At 35.3% G+C, this 12551-nt stretch overlaps 1 protein-coding gene across 1 annotated transcript; it reads left to right on the plus strand.

Moving 5' to 3' along the window:
* Positions 1-71: 71 nt before the first annotated feature.
* On the plus strand, positions 72-9463 carry LOC134235253 (uncharacterized). Its single transcript, XM_062717385.1, has 8 exons — positions 72-90; positions 380-536; positions 3510-3570; positions 4806-4853; positions 8829-8901; positions 9048-9088; positions 9192-9248; positions 9417-9463. Exons 1-7 carry the CDS (start codon positions 72-74, stop codon positions 9246-9248), a joined length of 456 nt encoding a protein of 151 aa, XP_062573369.1. The 3' UTR covers positions 9417-9463.
* Positions 9464-12551: the final 3088 nt, after the last annotated feature.

The following is a 12551-nucleotide window of genomic DNA, read 5'->3' on the forward strand; positions in this document are numbered from 1 at the left end:
TTTTTTTTTTGAAATAAAATCAGATTTTTGTTAGATAATAAATAAAAGAGGTTTTCATACACCTACTAGACATGAATAAGCTCACCTCTTGTAATAAACCACTGCGTGGTTGATAAAAAAAAATGTGTCAAAATTTGAAAACGAAACTTACAATATTCTGAAAAATTGAAAAAAAAAAAAAAAAAAAATTACCAAATGGCTAAAAAAAAAGTTTGGGTCGGGTGCATTTTCAGTGGGTCGGTAGGCAACTGCCAACAAACTTAATTTTATTTTAGGCCTGGGATATTTTTCCCTGTGCAGTATTTTTAAAATTAAGAAATAAACTATTATTTTGTGTAAAATGTTAATAATTTGAGTATAAGTAATTTCTTATTCACAGTTTCAGCAGGTCCTACTACACCCAGAACAATCATAGAGGACAAGCAGATCCTTGTGGGGGTGGGGGTAGCAGTCCCCCTGGGGGCCCTTTTCCTTACCCTCATTATTGTTCTTGGTGTTCTTCTCTGTAGGAAGTGGCATCACTGGAAACTACAAAGGTTAGTTTATGACAATAAGTTTTCTATCTCCTATCTTCCATGACATAATTGTGAGTGGTTAGCTGTAGTTGAGGATAGGGTTGGACACCGGTACATGGTACTAGTACCGTACCGAATAGTTACCTAAAAAATACAGGTAAAATACCGTTTCATTTCATACCGGTACTAATAACGGTATTTCTTAATCTTTAAAACATTGTTAAACATTCAAAGTTATTTTTTGAAAAAGATTCCAGACTCGCTAAAATATAATTCTCTGTGAATTAAAAGGGTAGGCTAATTAACAAAATCAGTACTAAGTAAGATACTTTCTTTTCTACAGCCGATATTCGAGGAAAACCAATACGTATTAAAAATATTTACATTAATCTTGTTTCAGTCTTATTAATTAATAGAAACTGATAGAAATTGTCAATTAAAAAGGCAAAACATTGCGAATTTGTGATGTCATCTCTCTCCATTTCTCATGTTTCGTCGTTTAGTGATACCAAGCAAAATGGCGACCGGATGAAGCGATCAGCTGTCATTTAGCAGAGAATTAGACGGCGGTGTTTAATTGTTATATTATTAGCTCTTCTGAGCCAAAGGCTCAAAGAGCTAATGCTATGGCCATTTGTGCGGTGTGCGTCGTGCGGTGTGCGTTAACTTTTTAGAATATGGGCCATAACTCAAGAACCCCTTGGCCAATCAGTGTCAAATTTGTCACAGGGTATCCTTGGCCCAAGGGCTACCATTTATACTAAAACAAGGATTGGGACCCTAAAACAAGGGGAGATAATCAGGAAAACAAAACCAAAAGTACTGGTTACTAAAAAATCTTCTTCTCCAGAACCACCAGGCAGATTTTCACCAAACTTGCACACAAGGATCAGAATATGTTGAAGATTAAAAATTGTTCGAGGCATGACCCTGGGGCAAAGGGCGTGGTCTCAAGGTCACTTTAAAGTTGACCTAAATGTACCATTAATAAAAATGTTTATATTTTGCTTACTATAAGGACTATGATCATCAAATCTTGTAAGTTGATGCATCTTAGGACTTCACATCATGTTAACTCAAAAGTAGGTCACGGTGACCTACTTTTTTAATTTTGCGGGCATTTGTTTTCAAATTGATTTTAAGGCATATTTTGGACACTTTTAGGCCTATGATCATCAAACTTGGTCAGTTGATGCATCTTGGGTCCTTGAACAACGTCAAATTAAAAGTAGGTCACCGTGACCTACTTTTTGAACTTTATGACTTATCCTTTATAAAACATTTAATCCCATTATTTCAGGCACTGAAAGGGTTAGAATCATCAAATCTTGTAAGTTGCTGCATCTTGGGACCTTGAAACATATTTTAAAAAAAGTAGGTCACAGTGACCTACTTTGGCAGGCAATTGTTTTCAAATTGTTTAAAAGGCATATTTTGATTACCTTCAGACCTACGATCATCAAACTTGGTCAGGAGATGCATCTTGGGACCCTGAAAAATGTCGACCAAAATGTAGGTCACGGTGACCTACTTTTGACATTTTATGGCTAGATTTAAGTATCTTAGGTATTTCTCGGCTTAGAATCATCAAACTTTGTGAGTTTATGCATCTTGGGTTTTCGGAGAGTGACGACCAAAAATTAGGTCACGGTGACCTACTTTCGACATTTTATGGCTATATTTCAGTATTTTTAGGTATTTATTGGCTTAGAATTATCAAACTTTGTGAGTTGATGCATCTTCGGTTTTCCAAGAATGTCGACCAAAAAGTAGGTCACAGTGACCTACTTTTGACATTTTATGGCTATATTTAAGTATCTCCGGTACTTATTGGTTTAGAATCATCATACTTTGTCAGTTGATGCATCTTGGGTTTTCCGAGAATGTCGACCAAAAAGTAGGTCACAGTGACCTACTTTTGAATATCTCAGGTATTTATTGGCTTAGAATTATCAAACTTAGTCAGCAGATGCATCTTGGGACTCTGAAAAATGTTGACTAAAATGTGGGTCACAATGACCTACTTTCGACATTTCCTGGTATATTTAAGTATCTTAGGTATTTATTGGCTTAGAATAATCAAACTTTGTCAATTGAAGCATTTTGGGTTTTTCAAGAATGTAGACCAAAAAGTAGTCCTAATTTGCTTAGAATCATCAAATTTTATCAGGTGATGCAACTTGGGTTTCAGGATACTTAGGGTTAGAGGCTTCAAATCAAGTGATAGGTTGTACAATTTATCAGAAGAGCGATTCAAGGCCCTTGGGCCTCTTGTTTTTTTATTTTATAAAGATTCAGATTAATTTGTTTTGTTTATCATTAAGAAAAAGGTTGAATTATAGAAATAGAATATATTTAACACATTTTAGATTATAACATAATGATTGAAAGTTTGGTTATAAGCGGTGATAATTGAAACTGAAAGCACATTTGTCATTAGAATAAACCCGGATTCTCATTCATCAAGGTATAGTACCGTACCGTTAAAAATACCGTATCGTTTTAAAAATACCTGTATGGTATCATACCGTTTCATCCTTAACGGTATCCAACCCTAGTTGAGGACAGTTCATTCAGCTCAAAGTTCACGGTTGATATGTAGAATTCACTACGTATTTCTGAGCGGGAACTTTATCGAAATTCAGGAGTGTAATAGTTCAAATTTTAGTTTACTTTTATTCAAAGTTATGTTAAAACATTGTGCCAGGATCATGTTCAGATGATCTTGGTTTAAATTTTTCTCATTGTGTTGTTATGTACAGTTAAACCTGTCTAATCTGACATGCACTGGAGACAAATGTTATGTCAGAATAGACAGGGAGTCGGATTGCACAGTAATCACATGAAATACATGAAAATAGCAATTTAGGAAAGAAATTTATTGTCAGAATTCACAGTGCATCTGATTGCACAGATGTCGGATTAGACAGTTTTCACTGTAGTTGTTGTTTCGTTTTGGACTATTATTATTATTATATTGATACACTTTTACAGGAATAGAGCTGAAAATTATACTGCAGGGCCACTACCCAGAAACCCTACAAGCAGAGAGAGGGTGAGTGCTTAAAACTTGTTTATACAATTATGCCTCTAATATTTATTAGGGCATATTGTTTTGCTGCTGTCTGTCTGTCTGTCCACTTAGGCCATGCAAAGTTAATTACTTGGTTCTCAGGCCTTTTTTCAAGAAATATGATGAGGGAGGGAGGCATTTTTTTTTCTTTTTTATTGCCCCCAAAACATGATGAGGCAGCTTTTTACATTGTACAAAACCTCAAAAAATGATGAGGGAGGTGATTTGGTGTTTATATTTTATTGATTTAGCAATAAAAAGGGTCAATGAGGCACCCTTGGAAGAGATGAGGGAGGGCCTGAGAACCAAGAAATTAATTTTTTTTGCCTTAGTTTCCGTTCATTTTCTTCACAGCCGTTGTATACTGAAATGAAATTTGGTATTCAGATATACCAGATGAATATCTAGGCCTAGTACTGCTTTGGGTACGGTCGCACCAGTTTTGACAGAGTTATGCCCCTTGGACTTAGAAAATCCAATTATTTTTAGTTTCTGTTCATCTTCTTTGCTGAGGCTACACATACTGAAATGAAATTTAGTATACAGATTTATCAGGCGACTATCGAAGTCAAGTTCTGCTTTTGGTAAAATCGTGCCATTTTTGACAGAGTTATGCCCTTTAGGACTTTGAAAAATTTCAATTTGGGGAGGAGGGGAGCATAAGTATTTTACAAACATCTTTTGTTATTTTTTGATTTTCATTCTGACAGAAATCTACATTCTCTGTAGAATGTAAATACTCAAGTTTGTATATTTTTGACAATTATGTGATTTGTCAAAAAAAAAATAAATGGTTGATCGAGCTATTTTTTTTTTTTAAAATACTGTAGATGCGTAATTATATGCGAGGAATAAATTTTGGCGTTATTTCATGAGAAGCATCACTCGTGAAAAAAATGTTACTCGCTTTAATTTTTATGGTGCTAAAATCTATGTAAAATCAGTTGATCAACCGTAAATTTGCGAATTATAATTCTCACGATTTAACGTTTAAGATCAAGCCAGTTTGCAATAAAAAGTACTCGCAAAAAAAAAGGAATCTACAGTATTTTCTAATAAGAAAAATTTACAATAATAGTGTACTTAATAAACCACTCTTTTATACATTAGTATTCAGAATATTTTTTGGAAAAAAAATTTTTATGAATGTATGATTTCATGTAAATGTGTCACACGTGACACAGTAAAATGTAATTATAAAATGTCATGTTTTGCAGGTAGTCTTTCGGCAGCCTATTGGACACATTAGACAACCTTCTGCCCAAGTAAGTATATTATTGGCATGTATCAAAATACCATTAAAAATTAAACAAAAGATTTAAATTTTTTTTTTCATTTTAATTTTTTATTGGTCACTGGTCACATTACGTTTTAGAGCTGTGTGGATTCAGACTCTGTTTTGTTAATTTGTGCCTGTTACATATAGGTAGAGGCATGTTCAATTTAACTTCTCATTAATGATCAACACTCACTCCTGCAGAAGCATAGAAGATGGTTCATGAATAAAACATATACTATCTAATTAGCATGAGTATTTATTATTCAAAATGTTTTTAGCTCACCTGAGCCGAAGGCTCAAGTGACCTTTTCTGATCAAAATTTGTCCGTTGTCTGTCGTCGTTGTCGTCGTAGTCGTTGTTGTCGTTGTAAACTTTTCACATTTTCATCTTCTTCTCAAGAACCACTGAGCCAATTTTAACCAAACTTGCCACAAAGTATCCTTGGGTTAAGGGGATTCAAGTTTCTTCAAATGAAGGGCCACGCCCTTTTCCAAGGGGAGATAATCATGAATAAGAGAAAAATTATTGGCATTTTTAAAAAATCTTCTTCTCAAGAACCACTGGGCCAGGAAAGATGAAACTCATGTGGAATCATCCTCAGGTAGTGTAGATTCAAGTTTGTTCAACTCATGACCCCCGGGGGTAGGGCGGGGCCAAAATGGCCAAACAAAGTTTTACATAGGAATATATAGGAAAAATCTTTTAAAATCTTCTTCTCAAGAATCACTAGGCCAGGAAAGATGAAACTCATGTGGAATCATCCTCAGGTAGTGTAGATTCAAGTTTGTTCAAGTCATGACCCCCCGGGGTAGGACGGGGCCAAAATGGCCGATCAAAATTTTACATAGGAATATATAAGAAAAATCTTTAAAAATATTCTTCTCAAGAACCACTGGGCCAGGAAAGATGAAACTCATATGGAATCATCCTCAGGTAGTGTAGATTCAAATTTGTTCAAGTCATGACCCCCGGGGGTAGGGCGGGTCCAAAATGGTCGATCAAAGTTTTACATAGGAATATATAGGAAAAATCTTTAAAGAACCACTGGGCCAGTAAAGATGAAACTCATGTGGAATCATCCTCAGGTAGTGTAGATTCAAGTTTGTTCAAGTCATGACCCCCGGTGGTAGGGAGGGGCCAAAATGGCCGATCAAAGTTTTACATAGGAATATATAGGAAAAATCTTTAAAAGTCTTCTTCTCAAGAACCAGTAGGCCAGGAAAGATGAAACTCATGTGCAATCATCTTCAGGTAGTATAGATTCAAATTTGTTCAAGTCATGACCCCCGGGGGTAGGGCGGGGCCAAAATGGCCGATCAAAGTTGTACATAGGAATATATAGGAAAAGTCTTAAAAAATGTTCTTCTCAAGAAACATTGAATCAGGAAAGATGAAAGTAATGTGAAATTATCCTCAGGTAGTATAGATTCAAGTTTGTTCAAGTCATGACCCCCGGGGGTAAGTGTGTGGCCAAAATGGCCGACCAAAGTTTTACATAGAAATATATAGGGAAACTTTTTTAAATCATCTTTTCAAGCACTTCAAAGCCATAATTAGTAATATTTATATGGAATCATCCTCAGGTAATGTAGATTCTAGTTCGTTCAAATTATGATCCCCTTGGGGGTTAAAATTCAAGCCCCCCCCTCCACTTAAGTTAACTTACAGTTCTGATCTGATATGTGTTTTTTTCCTAGCTGATGTGCTCAGGTGAGCGCTGTGGCCCCTGGGCCTCTTGTTTCTATAGCTAAACATCTTGAGTAATTTTATTGCTATTGACAACTTAACAGATGTCTGAGGTTTTTGCACACCATTTGAAAATCTTTTTTTGAACTTTGAAAATAAAACTGATTAAATGTATTTTTAGGTCACCTGAGTAAACTCAGGTGACCTTTTGCTATCTGTTTTCGTCCGTCGTCGTGCATTGTGCGTTAACATTTGAACATTTTCAGCTTCTTCTCTGCAACCACTGAACCAATTTCAACCAAATTTGGCCTAAAGCATCTATGGGTGAAGGGGAACAAAAATTTTGAATTTCATGATCCCTGCCCCCCTGGGGCCTGAGGGGTGGGGCCAAAACCACTAAAATTAATGCAATCTTTAAAAATCTTCTTCTTTACTCCTGGGCATCAAGCAGTCAAAGTGTTTGCATGATTGTAATCAGCAATGAGTCCTCTACCAAAATTGTGAAATTCATGGCCCTGGGGTCAGGGGTTCTAGTGCTAGGGCAGGGCTAAATAAGTAGGTAGTGAAAATGCATTATTTCTTTGAAAATCTTCTTCTCTGCTCCTGGGTATTAAATAAACCAACTAAGTACATAGTTATGATAAGCAAGAGTGCCTCTACCAAAATTGTGAATTTTATGGCCCCAGGGTCAGGGGTTCTAGTGTTAGGGCGGGGCTCTATAGATTATATAGTGAAAATACGTGAATTCTCTGAAAATCTTCTTCTCTGCTCCTGGGTATTGAATAAACTAACTAAGTGCATAGTTATGATGAGCAAGAGTGCCTCTACCAAAATTGTGAATTTGTTTGGCCCCAGGGTCAGGGGTTCTGGTGTTAGGACAGGGCTCTATTGATTATATAGTGAAAATACATGAATTCTTTGAAAATCTTCTTCTCTGCTCCTGGGTATTGAATAAACTAACTAAGTGCATAGTTATGATGAGCAAGGGTGCCTCTACCAAAATTGTGAATTTTATGGCCCCAGGGTCAGGGGTTCTGGTGTTAGGGTGGGGCTCTATTGATTATACAGTGAAAATACATGAATTCTTTGAAAATCATCTTTTCTGCTCCTGTGTATTAAATAAACTAAGTGCTTAGTTATGATGAGCAAGAGTGCCTCTGCCAAAATAATGAATTTTATGGCCCCAGGGTCAGGGGTTCTGGTGTTAGGGTGGGACGTATTGATTATATAGTGAAAATACATGAATTCTTTGAAAATCTTCCTCTCTGCTCCTAGGAATTAAATAAACTAACTAAGTACATAGTTATAATGAGCAAGAATGCCTCTTCCAAAATTGTGAATTTTATAGCCCCAGGGCAGGGGTTCTAGTGTTAGGGCGGGGCTCTATTGATTATATAGTGAAAATACATTAAATCTTTGAAAGTTTTCTTCTCTGCTCCAAGGTATTAAGCAGATGAACAACCTATATAGTTATGCTTGACAAGGGCCCATATCTTCCAGATTTGTGAATTTCAAGGCCCAAGGGTCAGGGGTACCATAGAAGGGGGGGCTGTACTTATATACTGAAAATGAATGAATGGTTTGAAATCTGCTTCTTGGTATTAATCAAATTTCAAGGCCTAAGGGTCAGGGATTCATGTGTGATAAGGGCACTACTGATTATTGCTGAATATTACTGATTAGTTGAAATGCATTTTTTGTTCCCTTACCCTGCATATGGGTATTGAGTAAACAAACTAAGCAACTCCTAAGTGTATTGTTATGATGATCAATGGTGCCTCTTTCAAAATTGTGAATGCCATAGTATCTGGCTTAATTGTTAAAACATGAATCAAATTCAATCACTGGAAAGTTGTTGCATAATGCTCAGGTGACCTATAAGGCCCATGGGCCTCTTGTTGAATGTATGATTCCTGTAGTTATCATATATAAAAGATGTTATTGATCTCTATTCACCATCTTCCCGCGGGGATCCGGGTTAGAATAGGTCCTCAGTACCCCCTTGCTTGTCGTAAAAGGCGACTAAATGGGGCGGTCCTTCGGATGAGACCGTATAAACCGAGGCCCCGTGTCACAGCAGGTGTGGCACGATAAAGATCCCTCCCTGCTCAAAGGCCGTAAGTGCCGAGCAAAGGCCTAAATTTGCAGCCCTTCACCGGCAATGGTGACGTCTCCATATCAGTGAAATATTCTGGAGAGGGACGTTAAACAGTATACAATCAATCAATCTATTCACCATCCCCTTTGAGAACTATTACCATGTTTGTTTTATAGATAAGACCTACCCTACGTAATGGTATACCACCCAGCTACCCCCGCTTATATCCTGTTCTGGACCATCTGCAAGGTACAACATTTAAGCACATCTATTCCAGAAATAAAGGTCTCTATCTTTGTTTACAATTACTTCTGATCATAGTTTCTTAATCTTTCAGTCATGCATATGCTAAGGAAAGCAGTAAATTTGAGGTCTTGCTAATACTTCTCTTTCAGATGACCGTCGGTCAGGTCGAACATCAAGACAAAAGGACAATGTAAGATTTTATTACTAAAGTCTGCTTTTTATAATAATATATTATGCATATGAAATATTTCAAGTGTTAGGGAGAAAAAACTCATAATTTTGTTTTTTTACAGTTTGCTTTGCAGCGTCCTTTGGTGGATCAAAGACCCAGTACTATATACAACTCCTAGGTTTGTTGTTATGTATACATTCTGAAATATACATGTATATAATCACATGTATAAGTAGAGACCTCAGAAAGCGAAACATTATAAGAATTATTCTTGTATATCCAATAAAAGAAATACACTAGTTTTATTAACCCTTTCAAAGTATTTTTTATCTAATACTTTTTACAGGCCCTTTGACTGGAGGAAGGGTGATTGGTGTTTTAACCGTGGATGTGCTACTGTTGCTTTTTCTGTTCCATATCTCTCTCCAAGTTGCGGGCCTGTTGCTTCATCATCAGTTTCAAGATGTGGCTTACCAGTAGTATCGTCCTTGAATTTTTCCAAAAGTTACTAGTGATGTACAGTATTTATTTTCTTTTTTTTCCTAATTACAAGAGAATGTGGATTTATCTATATGTTGCTGATTCATTGACTCTATTATGTTCATTGTTTAGTTAAATATACATTCAATATCCTTTGAATGTTTTATATCTTTTGAATATTTATTTGTTAAATGATTTTTGAAAAAAATATAGGGATTATATTATAATTTTTACAAACAAATCGTTATATTTTTGACAATATTTTTGCTACATATTTATTAAATATATACAGTGTTATTTTTGACAATATTTTTGCTACATATTTATTATATAGAGAGTTATGTCTACAAATGTTATAACTTTTTATATTTTTCAACAGAAGTTATAATAAAACTATCTTTTAAAATTAATGGCTTAGCATTGTTAATTTGTTTCCGTAGCATTCTTGCGGGGAAGTGTGTTTTATGATCGAAAAGTAGGTGACCTCATTTAGATATTCTAAGCTAAACTTAATTGTTCAAATTATCATCGTAAAATTTCAGAGTATTAAACCTAATTGCCAGTTGATATGCCTTTTGCACTGCACACCTTTTCATACTTGAAATGAAGCATAAAATTGGGAGGAGTTGACCTAAAAACCTTGTGTTGAAATTATACATGACCCAACCTTGTTCATTGTTGTGGTCACAATTTAAGGAAAAACCATTACAGCTTTTAGTGTTGTATTTACTTATATAAGCATCATTAGGCAACCAAAGAAAGACTTTGATTTTTAAAGTCAAGCTGCATTGAATGAGGAAATGAAGAGAACAATTTGGTCTCAGTATTGTGAAGAAGTGTACAGGAGAAAGATAATGGCTGAGTGTTAAAAATATATTGTAGACAGGCAAAACTGAATTTCAACATTGAATGAAATGATTCTAATAATATATATTGATTTGACCACCAGTAATTAGAAGGGACAAAATGTTGATCAAGTTCAAAGAATAATATTCAATTGCTTGTCCTGACTAAAGGACTTGAAATAGAGAACATTAGAGGAGGCTTGTATACTTATGTATATTGATCTTGCCCCAGGGTCATTCCAGAAAGGTTAAGGTCACTGTACTGTAATAGGAAAGAAGAAATGAATGAGGAAAACATGGGTTGACAGGGAATCAAACCCGGAACCCCTGCATTACTAGTCAGGTGCTCTAACCACTGAGCTATCCAGGCCCACAGCCATGGTCCGTAAAGACCGAACTTCTACATTCCTCCCTCCTTAAACAATCTTCGACCTGGAAGACACAAATTCTAGGGCCCTGCCAGGAATTACTAATTTACACATACATTGTAACCAGGTTCCAAGACTATAAACTGAGAACAGACTTGAGTCAAGATTTTAAATCTAGCTTTTGAAATAATTTTGATATAAACAAGACAAAGTTTTTACCATATGTTTTGAATAAATAATACAATTCCGCAAATTTTGGATGATGTATTATAAATGACAAGCTATTCAAAATAAAAATTTTGACTTGTATCAGTATTCATGTATGCAAACTTAATTTGTTAACCAGATTAAAGTTCCAGTTATTGGTTAATTTTTCTTCTGAGACATTTATTTCAATTCATTTTACTTCTAGGAAAGAATTTAAATCATTTTATTTTACCAAGAAGTCCATGGGCCACAACACTCACCAGAGTCAAACTAGCCTTGCAGTTTCTCCCCTATATATTCCCCTCTGTAAAACTTGAGTTGTTCCGTGTCCAACCTTTGGAGTCCATGTTTTGAACAAACTAATGAACACGACTTAATGATGTTCCCATGTCTAATACTTATTGCAGTTGCAAAGTTTCAAGTCCAAGTGGAATGCTATAATTATAAGGCAGTAGAGCTATGGTCTTGTCAGAGACTTCTAGTTTTCAAATTTGTCACAGAGGATCCTTGGCCCAAGAGCTCTCGTTTATACTACGGATATGATCCTTAATCAAGCGGAGATAAATAAGAAAACTAAAAAATACTCTTCTCAAGAACCACTTTGTAGACTATCACAAAAAGTATACACAGGGATGCATCTTGAAAAGGATGTGGATGTATTTTAGATTAAAAATTGTTCAAGGCATCTCCCTGGGGCAAAGAATAAGGTCTCAAGGTCACTTCAAAGTTGACCAAAAACTATATATATTCTAAACTTCAAGTTTTCAATATTTTTTTTATATATAGATACAATCCAAGATTGTCAAAGTTTTGCCTTGGACATTGAAGTTGATTTTCTTTCTCTTTTCCTCTTTTATCAGAATCAGAAGGCATTATACTTTAGAAAACTCCAGAAATCAATAGACATTTGTAAGAGCATGCGTTCTATACATAATTCATCCTTCAGATTATATTTGTTAAAATATAAATTATGTAAGTTACTTAAAACAGTGAGACTTTAGCTATAAGATAATTTATGGTAAAATCAATCTCAGTCCAAATCAGGTAGGCACATCAGGTGATAAACTACTTCGTTTAGACAAGGTCAAATGACTTAGAAGTCATGACATTTTCAGTTGTAATACTTTCACATTCAACACTCTAAGGACATGTAATCAGAGGCTTTAAACCTTTCAAGTATGATCCAAAGAACCATACAACAAAAATATGCAGCATATAGACTTATTACAGTCGCTTTTTAGCTCAACTGAATGAGCTCTTCTGGTCGAAAGAACTTTATTCGGTAATAACCAATATTTGCCCCCCAAATCAAACTTTGATGGAGATATATTTAATTAAGTTCTTAAACAGGGGAGTATATACTGACTTCAAAGCACTGAATATTTTCACAAGTAATGACGCCATATGTACGTAATGACGTCACAAACATGACGTAAATGTCAGGGTTTTTTTTATGAATTTTACAGAAAATTGTACATATTTCGTCGATATTTTGAGTAAAAGTCACCGAGCGCATGTGTGTTCAGGATCGATTTTTTGATATAATGTGTAGAATGATAATATCAATGAAATATTTAAATA

This window comes from Saccostrea cucullata, unplaced genomic scaffold (genome assembly GCF_032062105.1).
Source record: "Saccostrea cucullata isolate Sc308-1 unplaced genomic scaffold, CSIRO_AGI_Scuc_v1 ctg4480, whole genome shotgun sequence".
NCBI classification, from domain to species: Eukaryota; Metazoa; Mollusca; class Bivalvia; order Ostreida; family Ostreidae; genus Saccostrea; species Saccostrea cuccullata.

Excerpts from the sequence above, each read along its gene's own strand:
- LOC134235253 (XM_062717385.1), top strand. Across the intron at positions 537-3,509 it reads CATCACTGGAAACTACAAAG|GAATAGAGCTGAAAATTATA; the intron begins GTTAGTTTATGA and ends ACACTTTTACAG. Across the intron at positions 3,571-4,805 it reads ACCCTACAAGCAGAGAGAGG|GTAGTCTTTCGGCAGCCTAT; the intron begins GTGAGTGCTTAA and ends CATGTTTTGCAG.